The sequence below is a fragment of the Ctenopharyngodon idella genome, chromosome 8, assembly GCF_019924925.1.
Source record: "Ctenopharyngodon idella isolate HZGC_01 chromosome 8, HZGC01, whole genome shotgun sequence".
NCBI classification, from domain to species: domain Eukaryota; kingdom Metazoa; phylum Chordata; class Actinopteri; order Cypriniformes; family Xenocyprididae; genus Ctenopharyngodon; species Ctenopharyngodon idella.
Genome location: NC_067227.1, coordinates 9,849,671 through 9,867,079, shown reverse-complemented (window position 1 = coordinate 9,867,079; position 17,409 = coordinate 9,849,671). Strand labels below are relative to the sequence as shown.

The following is a 17,409-nucleotide window of genomic DNA, read 5'->3' as shown; positions in this document are numbered from 1 at the left end:
AGCTTAATAAACCTGCTGCCAAATTATGAGAAAATATTAAAAATATCTATATGGCAGTTTTCCCCCATGGTATCAATGTCAGAATTTGCAGCCAGTGAAAATGCTGAGTGGCTAGTAACTTTGGAAAACCACTAGCCACAGTGGCTGGTGAGCAAAAAAGTTAACGTCAAGCCCTTCTCATTACTATAATAAAAACGATGTATTAAAATTTTAAAATTTTGGATATTGGTTTATAGTCGAACATATGTCTGTACTATTTCTCTCCTTAAGTTGTCGACTGATGAAATTGTCTTTGTACTCGTTAAAACTAGAGTTGTATCTCTTAATGGGCTTGTCAACACAGGCGTCTGTTGTTGTTGCTTCTCCAGTATTATGTTGTTGTCTCCACCGTTTTTTGTTTTTCTCAACTGTGAAACAATGAACCGGGCCAGTGTTGCCACCTTGTGGACAAACTAATTTGTGCAAAAATGGTACAGATATATAGAGTGCGTGTGGTTATAAAAATCAGGCTTCACATGTATTGTGCTGATGATGAAATTCACGTTACTAGTGTATGCGCAAAAACTGAAGAATAGCTTGAGTAATTGTGGTCATTAGTTTTCAATGAGTGTTGGCTATTTCTTGCCAGCCTATAAGAGTGATGGACGAATGAAACAGACTAGTGTTTGGGTAGAAAATGTTACTGTCAGTGTGATGGTGTCCCTCACTCTCCCTCCATCTTTTAATCTGTTTTGGTTTTCTCCCTGCCTTCTTCTTCCTCACAATGATTCTTCAGGTGTTTGAGAAGAAGAACCAGAAGTCGGCAGCGAGCATCGCCCAGCTGCAGCGTAAGCTCGAGCATTACCACCGGCGGCTGCGTGAGGCGGAGCACAGCGGCGTGCAGCGGCAGCCCAAAGATGTGCTGCGGGACATGCAGCAGGGCCTGCGGGACGTGGGCGCCAGAGTCATCACAGGCCTCAGCGAAGGTGTGGTGGACAGCGTCAAGGGGGGACTGTCGAGTTTCTCCCACGCCACACACTCCGCCGCTGGGGCCGTGGCCTCCAAACCTCGCGAGATCGCCTCACTGATTCGCAACCGGTTCGGAAGTGCTGATAACATCAACGTCGCGGAGGACGGCGAGGACACCGTGACCGGACGCTCTCTGGGATCTGCTGCTGGACACCTGCAGTCCAGTCCGAAGTTTGACAGTGACGAGGACTGTTCGAGTACGACCTCGGGGTCGGTGGGAGCCCACAGCGTGACGGGAGCGCCCGGAGGTCCTCCCAGCTCCAGAGGGAACACGTTAGAGAGGGGACACGGCGGCAGCTGGGACATGTTGCTGCAGGAGGTGCAGGAGCTGCGGGACACACAGGCACAGCTGGAGGAGTCTTTGGAGAGTCTGAAGAGCGGTTATCTGAAAGACTGCTCGCTATTGAAGCAAGCGCTGCAGGAGGAGAAGTTCAGGTACACACACACACGGAACACGCATGCTCATCCCAGTGTTGCCAAGTCTGTGGTTTTCACGCGTAATTTGTGTACTTTAAGACTGTTGCCGTGGGTTGTTTTTCATGTCTGTGGGTTGAAGCGACCCCAAAAAACATGATATTTAGCCCCTGGAATATGAATTTTACCAGGGAAACCCTGCCAAAAAGCAGATTTTATCCTCCCGGAACAATTTTTACTGGGGACCCGAAATGTGATTGGGCTAGTTTTAGGCTAGTTGTAAGTAGAAATTGGGGGGTTTTGTTGTGAAAACCTGGCGACCCTGGTTCACACAGACCTCAGATGCGACGTGCGACGACAGCAGGAAAGCTTATTAGTGCCCGAGCACCGGTGGTGTAAGGAACCTATTGTAATTGCTCGGTCAGTTATTCTTCTTCTCCGAAATGAATCGCATATTTGGGGGCCTAAACATGCTAGAAAACTCATGAAACTTTGCACACGCGTCAGAAGTGGTGAAAATTTACGTCAGAATTAGGTGTGGCAAAATGGCTCGATAGCGCCACCTACAAAATTTCATTGAAGCAGCCTTTGTGCTACGTTTCACGTTCAGGTATGACATTCAGTACACACATGTAACAGCCCAATACCTACAAAAAAGTCCCGGGGTGCAAAATCTGAAAACCCAACAGGAAGTGAGATATTTTGAATTTTCTCTGCAAAATTTTTGCAGTTTTTGCCATTTCCAGACGTTGTACTTCAATGAACTCCTCCTTGATAAGTGCCCTGGCCTGGAGACATCTACATGCCAAAATTTAGTTATAGTCATAGCGCCACCAGCTGGTAGCAGGAAGTGTGGCAAATACAAATGACTGACATTATCCTCCTATATTTATATACTTAAATGCATATTGCCCACCAGGTGGCGGTGGCACAGGAGCGAGGGCCCTTTCATCGCTGCTTGCAGCTTTAATTTATAGTTTTGCTTCAGGACACAGATCATACACTCAAAAATATGCTGGGCTAAAAACAACCCAATTTGGGTCATTTTGGCAACCCAGCACTGGGTCAGAAAGGGAACATTTGATTAGTTTTCTTCAATTTCCAAACATGTTCCTGTGAACACGCATAGGCGAAGCAGCATCAACACACATAGAACCGTTTGCGTCCGCGTTCCCAAGCATTTTGATCATGAATGATTATCAACCCAAACTGGGTCAAATCAACCCAGAGTCTGTACCCAACATTCTCAACCCAGTGTTTGGGTTGAAAAAATAACCCAGTGTTAGTTTTGACAGTGTTATGTCAAAATAATCAAGTGCCAGCCCAACATAGAACCAAAATTAAGTGTACAAAAGTCAACAAAAATGTGCTGATAATCAAACATTCAAATATACATTAAAATAATTATGGATAGGGCTTGGCGATATGACCGGATATATTGTGCCGACAGTCAAAATTGTCATTGATATTGATAGAGATTTAGTTTTGTTTACATCAGGGTATATAAATATATGTGTGCAGTTTTCAGTTGGCAGGACTGCTTAAATTTATCGAAAATTTATCAAATTTATCTGCTTAAATTTATTTGGGGTCATGACCCACCAGATTTGTGGCCTGAAATAGCCTCAACTTAGACTTTTTCCTCTTAAATGGTAAAAGATTGAGAAGGAAAATGAGAAAGTGAGAGAGAGAGAGAGAGAGAGAGAGAGAGAGAGAGAGAGAGCTTCACCGATGAATGGACAAACATATTTCTTTCCTAAATGTCCAGCTCGTGATCAAGAATTTTTCTGTTGGTTTATAATAACAAAAGCACAAAAATAGCTGAAGAATCAACATGCTTTGAAACTAATGGATAATTTTAGCTTTGCAGTGGTTCACCCAAAACTGAACGTTCAGTCGTTGTTTACTGGACATGCTGTTCCAAAACTGAGTGTGCTTGTATTTTAAGCAGTGTGGTGTACAGCAGTCCTTGGTTAACTTTACTTTACCCTGGTTATTTCATACTGTATGTTGGGATTTTAGAGCTCTAGTAGAATGCAGAACATCACATCATATATTTTTTGTTGAGCTTAACAGGTGTGATCTTTTTTAACTGTTTATGTATGGAAAAGAGCTTTGTGGAAATTCTTCAGACTTTGTGCTTTTGGAATGACAGGAATGAAAGAACTCAGGTGTTTGTTTTCTTCTGTTTAGTGCAGTTATATGGAAGACCATTTCCACACATAACGGGAAAAATCATGCTATATTATACTAATTTAAAATGATATAAGTTCAAAATGATGTCTTAAGTCATAATTATGACATTAAAACATTTAAATTATGATATTAAAGATCATAATTTCATAATCCCATAACTTAGTGTTATAATAATAAGTTATGAATAATTGACTTGGTATGCCATAATTTTCATAATTAAAAATTGATATAAAAAGACATAATTATGTTATAATTTTGACTTAAAAATAAAATAAAAATTGACTGACAAAAAGTTATTATGGTATAGAAAGTCATAATTTCTACTTTTTATCTCAAAATTTCTAATTTTTAGTCTCATAATTACGGCTTGGTATACCATAATTTTGACTTGTCACATACCCAACTTACCAAAGCATGTTTTTGTTCTCTTATGTGGCAGAAATGGGCTTGAGGTTAAAGCTGTCTGAAATGAATCCATGAGTCAGCAGTTTGTGGTGTCGTCTTTGAAAACTTCCCTTTTCACAGTAGGAACAGTGAAGCTCCATCACTCTCTAACAAACACACATTGTTTTAGAGAGATGATTATGTCTATATGAGTAAAGACCAAAGTCTCAAAATCCCTCACACTCACATTACAGCTCAATCACCCACATGTTTGTCTCTGTCAGTTGTACAGGAAGTGACTGGGTGTTTTCTGTGTTTTGTAGGTGCGAGCGTTTAGAGGAACAAGTGAGCGATCTGACGGAGCTCCACCAGAACGAGATCCTGAACCTGAAGCAAGAGTTGGCCAGCATGGAGGAGAAGATCGCGTATCAGTCCAACGAGAGAGCCCGTGACCTACAGGTGTGTGTTCACCGTACGGGCAGAACACGAACAGTACATGAGTTTTGACTTACACTAGCTGGTAGGTGTGGACGGGCACATAAATGTTCATCAGGTTTCAAATGGTGGGTGTTTAGTTCAGGTTATGGATCACACTTTGGTCAAATAGCTTCAGACAGCAGCACTAGATACACTAGACTGCCCTCTAATGACAAGATAGAGCTTGTACAGTTGATCACATGTGCTCAACATGGACTAAAACTATTGACAGTGCAGTATATGAGCTCTACAATCATGTTTTTAAAGCAGAGATTACTTTTACCTGTGATTAATAGATACATTCTGCCTTCTTAATCAAGAAAATCTACTCTATTTCCAATTAATTAGGTATTTGAATATCATTGGTAATGTTTTGATAAGATTGACTGTCGTCATGACAAGCATTTTAGAGCACGTGAATGCATTTTTTTACTGAAGAATTGTAATATTTATTTAACATGTAAATGTGAAGTGACTGCACATCTGCCTGGAAACCCAAGATTAAGTGTTGTGAATAAATTTAGTATTAAAGATTAGGATCTGAGTATTTAAAAACATAAACGATATACAGTATATCTTGAAGTGAATTAGCTGCTAGTTAACTTCCAAAGCTTATCCAGTTTTCTCCAAAAGAATTGCTGGCGAGACTTTAAAATAAGGTTCCATTTGTTAACAATATTATTTAATGCACCTGAGTGGACATAAACTAGCGTTAACAATTGGGAGATTTTAGTAAAGTGTCATTACCATCATCACACACAATGAGAGTTGAAGGCGAACATAATGCCATATCAGAGACACTTCGAACAATTTTAGTAAAATTTTTGAGGCGTCATTTTATTGCTCAAATATTGTGATTTTATAAGAATCATTTGGCATTTGATAGTGATTCAAAATGAGTGAAGTGCATACAGAAATGTGCAGACATGCAAGTAGCTTGTGTCGCTGAAGAGCCGTGTGTGTGTGTGTGTGTGTGTGTGTGTGTGTGGCAGGAGGCTCTGGAAGCGTGTCAGACGCGCGTCTCTAAGATGGAGCTGCAGCAGCAGCAGCAGCAGGTGGTTCAGCTGGAGGGACTGGAGAACGCCACCGCACGAACCCTGCTGGGGAAACTCATCAACGTGCTGCTGGCCCTCATGGCCGTCCTGCTGGTCTTCGTGTCCACCGTCGCCAACTGCGTGGTCCCGCTGATGAAGACGCGCAGCCGCTCCGTCTCCTCGCTGCTCCTCTTCCTCCTGTTCGCTGTCCTCTGGAGGAACTGGGACACTTTCTCAGGACACACCTACCGCTTTCTGCACGTGCCCAGATGAGGCTACTAGTTAAAGAGGGCCTATTATGTTTTTTCAAAGTCTTGATGTTGTTTTTGGGCTCTACTAGAGCAGGTTTTCCTGCTTGAATGTTGATTATTTTCCTCATATTCTCCATTGTTCAGCTCCTCTCTTCCCAGTCTGTCAGTAACGCTCTGTTTAGTTCCTGTCTCTATGAAGCCCCTCCTTCTGGAAAGCACAGTGTGCTCTGATTGGTCGGCTGGAGCAGTGTGTTGTGATTGGTGTTTGGGAAATGTCCCGCCAGTTTCAACACACTACTAACTAACTCAACCAGGTCCTGCCCCTTTACTTTGCATATGCCGTGGGCGGGAATTATGTAAATGAGGAATATTGTGACGTGTTCGTTCCTGGAAGAAAACTCAAGACTACAATGGAGGCATTTCAGGGAGTTCAGAAACACTGACACTGATATAGAGAAGAACTCCTGCTGGACTTTGGAGAGCTTTTTCATGCTCAAACAGCAACATCACACACTAAAGAGAGATGAACAAAAAACATATTTTAATTCCCTAGCTAGCCACAGAAGAACTGCTGATTTCAGACTGTTTTTCACAGCGTTGTTTCCAATTGAATGCCTTTTGAATCAGTTTAATATTTTTTGTATTTCTAATATACTTTAGTTGAATGTAGCATTCTGAATTAGTTCACACAAAAATGAAAATTCTGTCATTATTTGCTCAATGTTGCGAGTGAACGCCTGCATGCTGGTGTTTTTTCTGTTGAACACAATTTCGAGCAGGTCTTTTGTGTGCAACAGTAATGCCATGTGACTCGAGATGATGAAGATGATGATGAACAATTGAACGAACAAAAACAGTGAGCTGCTGTCGTATGGAAAAGAGCCGTGTGAAGATTCTTCTCAATTTCTCCTTTTGTGTTCAGCGGAAAGAATAACGTCATGTAGTGCGAGTGAAGTAAACCACGACACGACTGTCATGTTTAGTGACTCAAACTCAGCAGACTGAAGTAAAAATCAGGTGTGTTTGACCTTTGACATGTGATGGACTGTTACAGTACTCTGTCCTCACTGTGACGTCTGAAGGACGCCGGATTCCTGCTTGAAATGGACCGATGGACGCTTTTAGGTTATTATTTTCAAAAAATGAAAGGATTTTGTCTTGCTTTATCTGATGTAAAAACTTTTAAATGAAGTATTAATTTATTGAATATTGCACTGCCTTACTGGACCGGTGACAGCAGAGAAACACAGTAACAGTAGCTGTTATTGCTTATTCATAATGTGTAATATCAAAAGCCAATATTTTTGATATTATGAGGGAGAGATTTGTGACGGTCTGTAAGTTCCTTTGTCTACTGTAGTAATGGATCGGGACTGTTCTTATTAATTCAGCGCGTTGTATGTGTTTGATAATGAGCTCTACTCACACCTCAACATACGAGTCGCTGCAGATTCTTATGAATTTAGCACAGTCGTCTAACTGTACGATATGTCTGATATAATAATGCTCAGGGGAATGTCCTCTGCAGAAGCTGTATTGTGCTGCCACGGGATGAGTTTACAGTATGTGAAGGATTTAAACCACTCTAGTGCCTTCAACACATCTTCTGTATGACTGTATGTCATCTTTATAATAAAGATCATTTCTCACTAGCAGTGTTTTTGTATCACTGATGTATTTTTATTGTTTTTGTTAATATTTTGAATGGGTTTTTATTTTAGTAATTTTTTGTGTTTTTCTGTCATTTATACTGATTTTTTCATTTTATTTTAAATAAGTTGGTCCCACTTTATATTAGGTGTCTTTCCTGTGTACTTATTAATTAAAAATAATTATTGTTTGATTCAAAATACTTATTGTGTTGATGTTGTATTGTAAAGCACTTGTGCTGCTGTTGAGGTGTATATGGGTAAAGTCAGGACAGGTTTAGTGGTATGGGTAGGTTAAAGGGTGGGTTAAGGGTCAACAGTGTCATTATAGATTTAATTGCATGCAGTTATTTTTAAAATAGCAGTACAATGTAACAACATGCATGTACACAATAAGTGCATTGTATCAAATGGTTAATTTAGGAGAATAAAAACAGCTAATGTTCATTTTTGGGTGAACTACCTGTTTAGATATAGTTATATAAGTCCAAGGGCCTCATTTATAAAGCGTGCGTACGCACAGATTTGATCTTAGAGTGTGTGTACGCTTAAATCCACGCAAACGCTCATATTTATAAAAACGGTCTTTGTCATGGAAAAGTGCTTAAAGCCATGTCAGGGTCTGAGCAGACGTACACACTTTTCCTGGTCAGATTACTGCAGGTTTTTGGAAATCTAAGCTATTCTTGCAGCTCGCCAAGGATTTGGACGATGACTGTTGATCTTTTATATGTAAATGACATTAATTAGGTGTTGTTTAAAACACGGAGAACTGAAACCATTCAGCTGTGCGCATGTTCAAGATAATTTGCGATTTATAGATTTCACATCTGAAAGAGAGGTGTACGCTTGTTTTCTGTGTGTACGTTCATTCTATGAATCACACGTACGCACATCAGAGAAATGAGGGTAAGATCAAATTTAGGACGGTTTCTGCGTAACATTTTATAAATGAGGCCCTATATATCATCAGCTGTGTGACCCACAGATCTTATCATCAATTAAAGGACCAATGAAATATAAGAACATTGAAAATAGATTCAAAGAGAGAAAGATCCTGTGTGATCAGCAGAAGGACCATTTTATTATCAGTTTTGAGGCATATGCATGTAGTATTATCGGTTTTGAGACATATATGCTCCCAGTATTTAAGTATTGAGGTATATGCTCTCAGTATTATCTGTTTTGAGACATATGCTGTCAGTATTACAAGTATTGAGGTATATGATCTCAGTATTATCTGTTTTGAGACATATATGCTCCCACTAGAGGCCTCTATGTGCGCTCAAGTAATGTCGGAAAGATTGTATTTACAAGATGAATGCACATTAATGCCACGACAATGTCATTAATATGAGTGGGAAGCTAGTGTCAGTGAGAAACATGGCGGAATACTTGTGGAATACCACAATACTTAATACTTGTGTAGAAGTTATTCTGTTTCAAGATTACGAGACACATAATGATATGCACGGAAAAATCATTTATAATAAATACTGCAATATTCTGTAGATCCCTGCTCTTGTGTATAGAAAAATATGAAATGTTTGGGCCAGTCCAGAACATCACTGACTTTTTTGGTCATGTCTGAAGATATTTAGGTTGATTTGTGAAGTCTGTAAAACAAAGAGTCGTGTCATCTCAGCTGGACCTACTGGCTCTATCTGGAGGAATGATTTCCTCAAGTCAAGAGTCGTTTTCCAGAGACACTGTCCTTCTGAAGTTTGATTTTTAATTAATCATCAAAATAAACAGAAGATTTAGTAAAAAGAACATGTAGTATTTCAAGACCTAAAGATCACTTTATGTTCACACAAAAATATTTTCTCACGTTGTTGTTTGAAACCCGTTATTGTTTTCCCATTATACACAAATGAGAAGTTCAGATTTTCATAGTCCATACAATTTGTGCACTATATTCCAAGTGAGATGATAGCGATCAGTGAGAGGATCAGACTTACTCGAGCCGTTCCAGTATGCCTTATAAAGATGTGTTGTGGCAGATTTGACATTGATGATGCCAAACACAACTGAGCTCGACGCACCACATTTAAATATGCAATAGAAAAAAGGAGACATTCAGTCAATAATGACTTACATTTTTGTGAAATTTAATTCGAAAGACTTGGAATATAGTTCAGTCATCCAACCAGGAGGTATTGCTGTGAAGCTTTTACTATTGTAATTGCTTCATATATGTGAGTACAATTCTCAACTCGAACGGTAAACGTGTCCTGAATGGGTCTGTTCAGTAGCTTTGACCAGGTGGACTTTGGCTGGTTAGTTAGAGCCACTGTCCAGTCCATGCATAGATTCAGAGGAAAACACTTGGGCTGAGGATGTCATCACATTTGGATCTTGCTGGAAATTTCCCAAGACAAGGTTGCTAACTAAATGAAAAGATCCAAATGCATAAGCGTAAAGCGTTCGGTCCAAGTAAGCCAACAGACACTCCCGTTTAAAGGCACAGTAACCTCATTCACTCATATTTCTACGTGATTTAGTATTGTTGGGGTTTTTTGAGTTCTTTACTATAATACTGAGACGTAGATCATTTCGTCGGTGAGATCCTCCTCGCGTCTGCTGCTCGAGTCCGTCTCCTCATCGCTGTAGTCGCGGATGTTGCTCTGACACAAGCCCGTCTCCTCTGCCTCCGGCCCGTGGCCAAGCGTGACGTTCAGTAAGTTGCTAGCAGCACTTTCCATCTCATCAATTGTCATTTCACAAGCATCGGCAATCTCTTGTTTTGTCACCGTCACAAACTTTGGATCCTTCGCGTATTTGCCCAATCCCCCAGATATCATCACCTACAACAGAAGGCATCGTGTCAGCGCGGCAAGTTTTTAACACATTTAACACAACGTGACCCAGAGAATGTGGAGTGTGGTCACTCACCGCTTCCACCAGGCTGTGAGCGCTGCTCCGCTGCTGCAGGTGATGGCCGCTCAACCGCGGTGGAACCTTCAAGAGAGAGGGGGCACGTGCTGACCAATCAGAGCCTTGCTGGGAGTTCCAGAAGCCCCTGTGAACCAATCCCGGAGTGCTGCTGGCGCTGGGCGCGGTCTGGATCAGAGGGGTGTAGGGTGGAGGCGTGGCCGGAGGCGTGACCCATGAGCGGATGGAGCGAGTCGGAGAGAGCCGGGCTCGACTCGATTCTTGACCGGTCGCCGTTTTCACCTGTGGAGCCGCGAGAATAAATGAAGCTGCTGTGAGATGCTGGAAAACCAACACCTCCAATTTCAATACTTTACATACATCTGTGACATGAGTTTGCACTGTGTACAACCAAACGTGTGTTTACTGAACAGACCGTTCACCCCAAAAGCAGAAATGTGACACTTTTACAAGTCACTAGGACACATTTTTCAGTACTTGGGTCACTTTTTTCAGTCCATGTGCTATGTTCAATTCAATTCAATTCACATTTATTTGTATAGCGCTTTTCACAATACATATCGTTTCAAAGCAGCTTTACAGAGAATGCATGTCAACATTACAATTTGGAGAATGCAGTTAGCTAATAATGTAATAATTTAGGCAATTAATTTACAATCACTGTTAGCAATTTAATTGAAGGTAGAAGCAAAGAGCTCCTGGAAAATGAATTACATATTAACAATAATTAGGATATATAGAAATTTGTGACATTGTGACTATGTGACAGCAGTGATGTCATGTCTGGTTTTGCACTGATCACCTGATGCTGCGGCGGGAGACCCGCGGGATGCAGGGGAATCTCATCTTGACTGCTCTGTTTGCGCAGACACTCGAAATGGAAAGCGGGCTTGTGAGAGGCTGTATGAAAGAATGCACATACATCAATATATGTACATTTATTACAGTGGAGGAATGTTCAATAAACTAACAAAGATTGTAGCTCTTGCAAGAAGTCTTTGCCATGAAGTCTATTATAATCAGAATAATATAATTAATAATATAATAATAATTCTAATACAATTAGAATTTTAACAAACAAATTTCTATCCTTTTTGCCCTGATGTACCTCTCTACATATACAGGTGTCCTGTAAGAAAAAAAACAATTTCTCCTTTAACAACTTCAGCCCGAAGTGTACCGCCGGCGGGAAAAAATTCATAATCAAATTACTAAGCAACCAATGACAGGAATAACAGCTTTAATAATAATGACAGCTTTTTAATGCATTCAACCAGTTTGTTTAACTCTTAATAAGTACTGAGTCATCCCGCTAAACCAGAATGAACCGCCCGCAGGCGACACCTAGCTGCAAAACAATAAATAATCTTATTTTTCAAAACTACTGCCTTGATCAACACAAAATAGGTGTCATTTAAAAGCTTAGAGTCTGAACTTTACAATGAATGTAGCCAATTTGATTTTCATAATTTATGAAACTTTTTTGTACTATGTACTGCAATGTGTCAATAATGCGAGCAATGTGCTAAAACATGCTAGCAACATACTAATTCATGCTAGCAACCTGTTAAAACATGCTAACATAACATGCTAATTCATGCTTGCAATGTGCTAAAACATGTTGATTCATTTGAGCAATGTCTTTCTCTTTCCACTTCACTGAATTTAAAGCTTATAAAATTTCCATACGGCTTTGTCAAGCCAACATTTACTACGAACTTTTCAATCTAGTTTTTTCTTCTAACATCTCACATTGAGCCGGGGACAGCAGGAGTCGCTTTGACGACCTCTGGGGCTGCTGGGATATGAGCTGCTCATCATCGTCACAGACACATTCGCACACATCCTGTGGTCTAACTGCAGCACAGTCACTCAAAGTGTCCTGAAAGTCTTTGTACGACCTTGAAAGAGAAACAAAGAGAAGATATTTTAATATTATTGATTATTGATATACTTTCTGAAAAGAGTTTAAGCGATACCTGTCTCTAGCCAGCATGACGTCATCCTCGTGAAACTCGTCTCCGCTGTAATACTCCGTAACAGAGTTCCTGTCATCATCGCTGATGTCACCATGGCTGGGGTTTTGGACGTGGATAGTGGGATATCCGACAGCACTGGAGCAAGGCCTGCGAGAGCATCAGATCATTAGTACACAAACCACTAGCCAACATCACCAGAGTACCTACAGCTGTTTTTCTTGAGCTTTGATTTAATCCCGTTACAGAGCTATTGAGCCTGACGAGGCCAGTACAAACTGTTACAGGAACTTGCTTCTATTTGAAATGTGCTAAAAGGCTTTTATGATGTTTGTTTTCTGGATTCAGTTTCCTGTGGTAATCTGAGTGGTCATGTGACCTCTCACCTCTTGGAGTGAGTCCTGAGCTGTAGCTCTCCATCACTCCTGAGGTTGAGGTAGGAGCTCAGAGAGGACACCAGGCCCCTGGAGGGCCGGCGGCAGCGACTGTGCCAGCCGTTTGTGAAGACGGGGGCCGCTGGCACGTTGGCATTGTTGATATTCGAGTTGGACGATCTGCTGTCTGACATGGACTGACAGTAACTCTGTGTGGAGCACAGAGGGAGCGGGAGCTGCAGAGGACGCTGGGTAACGCTGCTGCCGTACTGATCTCCACTCACATGATTGACCAGACTCCCAAACACAACTCCATTCCTCTGCAAATACAGACAACAGATACAGGATCAAACAAATACAGGATTGAAAACAATTCCCATCGTTTCCCTAGTTTCATCAAATCAAATTCATTCATTTTTAAATTATATACACTGGCTTGTTTGATAAATATAGAGAACCTTAACAGGAAGTATTTACTTTGATTTTGTGTTGGAAATGAAACACCTTTCACCATCCTAATTTTTCAGCTGTCGAGGCTTCATGAGCAGCTGTGAGCAGTATTATATCAGTATTAGATCTATGGTAACTATACCATTGGAACTGGAAGTCCGTACAATGATTTTTTGCCCTCACAGTCAAAAATCAAGGTCTCCTCGACATAGCGAAATCACCCAACTGTTCTTCGAGGGCGGGCCAAAGCAGCCAGTAGGTGGGCATTATGCAAATGTGTCACATAGCTAAGCCCCTGTCCCAAATGAAACCTCTTCCTCCGAATTCACACTTCGCGCAGTAAAGCTTTGACTGTCTGGTAGAAGTCTGCTGCGGAGCAAAAGTGCTCATCGAGGGCACATATATCGGCCGCAAACAAGCACCCTCCTGAAACCTAAAATGATAAATGGGACACCCTACGGTCTTGTGGACTTAACAGACACGCTAGGAGCGAAAGACACCCTGGGGGAAATTCCTCCTCGAAAAACGTCCAAAATGGCTGCATTCGGTCAAACCTTCATTTTCTCTGACCTCCTCCTCTAGCCCGGGGAAGGTGGCTCGTTCCTGGTCAAAGTCAGATCCGTTCACCATCTGGAGGACGGTTGTGAGCTATCTGGGATAGCGGCGGCCATTGTGATTCCGCAAGACATGAAGAGCACATGAAGTGTGCCATTTGGGACAGGGCCTAAGTCACGGAAATAATTGCAGGACTACAAACGAGGCGTTTCAGGCCAGTGTTTTCTGTTGTAGAGATTCACTCTCTTTAGTGTTTGGTAACTTTACAGATCTTTTACATGCACAAACAGCTATATGACACACTAAAGGACAGGAAAAATACAAAAAGAAGCATAAGAGGTGCCCTTTAAAGCTGGTGCCCTTACTTAAGACATATTCCCTGACAAAAAAATTCTTCTCAAGTAAACAAGACAAAAGAAATGTTGACTGAGTGATTCTACCATTATGTTTTAGTGATGTAGTGACGTCTATTTAGTGGTCAAGAGGAACTTTTATGTTGCATTAGATGCTTTTATCTAGGTGTATATTTTATCACACATTCCCTTGGAGTCAAACCCGAGACTTTTGATTCGCAAGCTCAATGCTCTATTACTGAAGAACTCTGAGAGAGACTGAATGGCTCTACCCCGTATATCTCTTCCTCCTCGTGGAGGTTGACGTCCACTAGACCTTCATCCTGTAGATCACATGATATGGCTCGACGGATCTCAGGGCCGATATCATGCAGTGTGCGCAGACCAGCCTGCAGAAGAGACAGATGAAAACACCGTTTCTGTGACATATTTAACATTATGATGATACAGGACACTTTTTACAGAATTATGTCCAAATGAGTATGATCTATGATCAAATGATCTCTGTCTGTGAGCAGCTTTTTTCTTCCCACTCCTCAGCCCTTTTTTTTTTATATGGCATAATTGTCATCAGTTTTTCATAGAAGCTTGTTTCTGCCACAGAATAAAAACATTAAAAAACGTAGACTTTTTATCTCACAATTCTGGCACAAGTTTATAACTCACAATTTATAACTCATAATTATGACTTTTTGTGAGATATATATATAAAAATACCTTTTAATTTTTATTTTTTATTTTGTGTGGTGGAAACAAGCTTCCATAGTTGTTAGGGCAAAATATCTATATAATAACTAATAATATATAATAATATATGATACAATAACTGTCAATATTTGTGGCAGTCATAGAAAAATTAATAAAAGCCTCATTCATATCAGTATTACATCATTCATTAAACCATCATCTGCTGTATGTTCAGTTACTCAGATCCTGCAAGAACGTGCTGTACTCATGTGGCCTACTGAGAAGATTTCTATCAGTGTTTTTCTACACACAGAGTTTTAGTGAATCAGGTCTGAAGTATGTCGAAGCTCACCTGCAGAGCGGTGGTGGTGTTGAAAAGCGGTTGGCCTCCCACAAGTCCTTGCTCTTTGCGTTTCCTGAACTTCCTGAAGTAGTCTTGTATCAGGAAAGTGGCATAGAACTTCCCAACAGTGATTTCATCATCTAAACACACACACACACACATATTTCATTATAGACAACTATATTGTACGTATAGCTACATTTAAAAAGTGTTGGTCCCACTTTATACTAGGTGTCTGTGTACTTGCATCAAAACATTTTTTTATAATAATTTCACTACTTTTGAGTGGATGTTAATTTAGAATTATTAGAATCTTTGCTGATATTACAGGTGTAGTTCCTTGACATAGGACATATTGTGTGTGTGTGTGTGTGTGTGTGTGTGTGTGTTGACAATAATTGTCAGGCCCAAAACATCCTCACTATTCAGAAATGTCCTCACAGTGAAACCTGTTAAACTCGTGTAGTGTAGTGAGCCAGCAGCAGTGATCAGACCTCATTAGATAAGAGAGCGTATAAATCAGCCAAATCATGTTTCTATTTAAATCTAGTGTTTTTCTTGTTTCTGTGAGGATTATGTTTAGGGGTCGGGGTCAAATTAGGTGGTGTAAAATATCATTAACCTGATCTTTTTTTTTTTTTTTTTTTTTTTTTTTTTTATTATTATGCAAACCATTAACCTGATCTTAAAACAATGGGAGTCTTTGAGATGACATATATAGTATACTATACACCGTACAGTATATACTAATATAGTAAGACAAACGTGAGTGAGTGTGTTTGACCTCCAGCAGGTGGCACCACTTGGTCCAGCAGTTTCATGCTGGTTCTCTTCCAGATCTTCTTGATGACGGCTCGTAACTCCTCGTTGGCTTGTTCCAGATTGCCTGAGAGACACACAGTCGTGACTAAGCACACATTCACACCGGCACAGACACGTGAGAGTCTCCATCACCAAAGCTTTACCTTCAGTCTTGATTTTCAGAGCAGTTCTGACCAGAGCGAACAGGGTGGCGTTGAACATGACCGTCCCGTCACTATTTAGTGGCATATTCATGGCAACCAACCTCTGGAGACAGATTATTAAGAGAAAGAGCGACGTTTAGACTGTGTGTTAGTCCGTGTGTATAATGTGTGTGTTGTGTGTTTATATTACACCTCCTTGAGTTAACAGTATCATGTATATGACAGGCTCTTAAACAGTCCCACCTGGATTTCACAGGCCTAAAATGACTGAATTTGCAGACTTTGACTGAAAATTGCGATGATCATCATGTACTTATATAATTTGTTTTAGTGACCGTAGGAGTGCAATTATATTTTTGTGCCTAACTACTAAATGTGTGCTAATGTTCCCCCAGACACAAAGCAATAGAAAATACTCATAATTCTGCTGAAAATATTCTGATGATAATAATCTTGCTGAAAGTACAGAATAGTGTTAGACACAATAGCCACTGAATCAGTACAGTATGTGACATTCTAAATTTTTACAGTTTTTACAATTGAACAATTATATAATTGTCTATCATTATATCATTGTGCTGTAATATTGTTTTTGCATTTTTTATTTATAATAGTATTATTAGTGATTGCATTCACTTGAAAAATTAAAAAAGTGCAAATAATGTACTTAATTAACATCCTCTCCTTGCAAATTGTACCAAATTCTTCACTTGCTGGTCAAAATGACCTGAAGCCCTAAATTTATATCTTTTTTTTTTTTTTGTCCAGAACATTTATATAATTTCATTTTGATGATATTTGTTCTATTTTTTAATGCAATTTTTTTATATATACATTTTTTTACCTTCAAATTACTAGATTTTATCAATAAATAATAAAATAAATATAATTTAAGCACATTCTTTCAACTTGAATTAAAAATATCTCACATTGTGTGTCTCTGCTGACCTCTTGTGGAAAAAAATAATGTAACATGATATTTCATGCCTCTTGCCACTATATGGCCTCATAGCTCTATATGGAGCAAATGACTTGTTCTCCTGGGTCCTAAAGACAGTTTTTTTCAATTGATTTCTTCAGTACGCATTCAGATATCTATTTAGACATTATAAAATCATTTTTTAAAGTTTTAGCATTTTTAGTTTTAATTTTGATCATTTTTTAGGTTTTTCTATATATACTGAAGTATCAGATATTGCAATAATTCAAATTAGTAAAGTGGACAGCAGGGTGAAAAAGATTATTTAAAGAATATTTATTTAAAGAGGATGTATTTATTATTTAAAGAGTATTACTGAAAGAATATTTATTTGAAAATGTGAATTTAAGTCAGAATAAAAAAATGCTGTTATAATTTCACCATTTATTTTGCATTTGTGTGGGGGGTTGTTCTGCGTT

The 17,409-nt window shown here is 39.8% G+C and overlaps 3 protein-coding genes across 16 annotated transcripts in view; 2 read left to right on the top strand and 1 right to left on the bottom strand.

Moving 5' to 3' along the window:
• The window catches only part of tmcc1a (transmembrane and coiled-coil domain family 1a), a 45,178-nt gene extending 37,762 nt beyond the window's left edge, over positions 1 to 7,416 (top strand). For 4 of the 5 annotated variants that reach the window (XM_051901944.1, XM_051901947.1, XM_051901945.1 and 1 more), the window contains 3 exons: positions 776 to 1,443; positions 4,326 to 4,461; positions 5,472 to 7,416. In XM_051901944.1, the coding sequence (XP_051757904.1) occupies positions 776 to 1,443; positions 4,326 to 4,461; positions 5,472 to 5,786 (1,119 nt within the window). In that variant the 3' untranslated portion in view covers positions 5,787 to 7,416. Of the gene's footprint in view, positions 1 to 775; positions 1,444 to 4,325; positions 4,523 to 5,471 lie in introns of all 5 variants that reach the window. The other variant, XM_051901948.1, reaches the window with a different exon arrangement.
• LOC127516969 (uncharacterized) overlaps positions 1 to 17,409 on the top strand; it is a 214,263-nt gene that overhangs the window by 160,868 nt on the left and 35,986 nt on the right. The window lies entirely within an intron of this gene.
• Positions 6,269 to 17,409, bottom strand: part of cacna1db (calcium channel, voltage-dependent, L type, alpha 1D subunit, b) — a 63,202-nt gene continuing 52,061 nt past the window's right edge. For all 9 annotated transcript variants that reach the window (XM_051901931.1, XM_051901929.1, XM_051901934.1 and 6 more), the window contains 10 exons: positions 16,012 to 16,114; positions 15,831 to 15,932; positions 15,056 to 15,186; positions 14,289 to 14,405; positions 12,671 to 12,978; positions 12,288 to 12,434; positions 12,061 to 12,209; positions 11,111 to 11,208; positions 10,309 to 10,590; positions 6,269 to 10,220 (listed from right to left, as the gene is read on the bottom strand). In XM_051901931.1, coding sequence (XP_051757891.1) covers positions 9,945 to 10,220; positions 10,309 to 10,590; positions 11,111 to 11,208; positions 12,061 to 12,209; positions 12,288 to 12,434; positions 12,671 to 12,978; positions 14,289 to 14,405; positions 15,056 to 15,186; positions 15,831 to 15,932; positions 16,012 to 16,114 — 1,713 coding nt within the window. In that variant the 3' untranslated portion in view covers positions 6,269 to 9,944. The remainder of the gene's footprint in view (positions 10,221 to 10,308; positions 10,591 to 11,110; positions 11,209 to 12,060; positions 12,210 to 12,287; positions 12,435 to 12,670; positions 12,979 to 14,288; positions 14,406 to 15,055; positions 15,187 to 15,830; positions 15,933 to 16,011; positions 16,115 to 17,409) is intronic.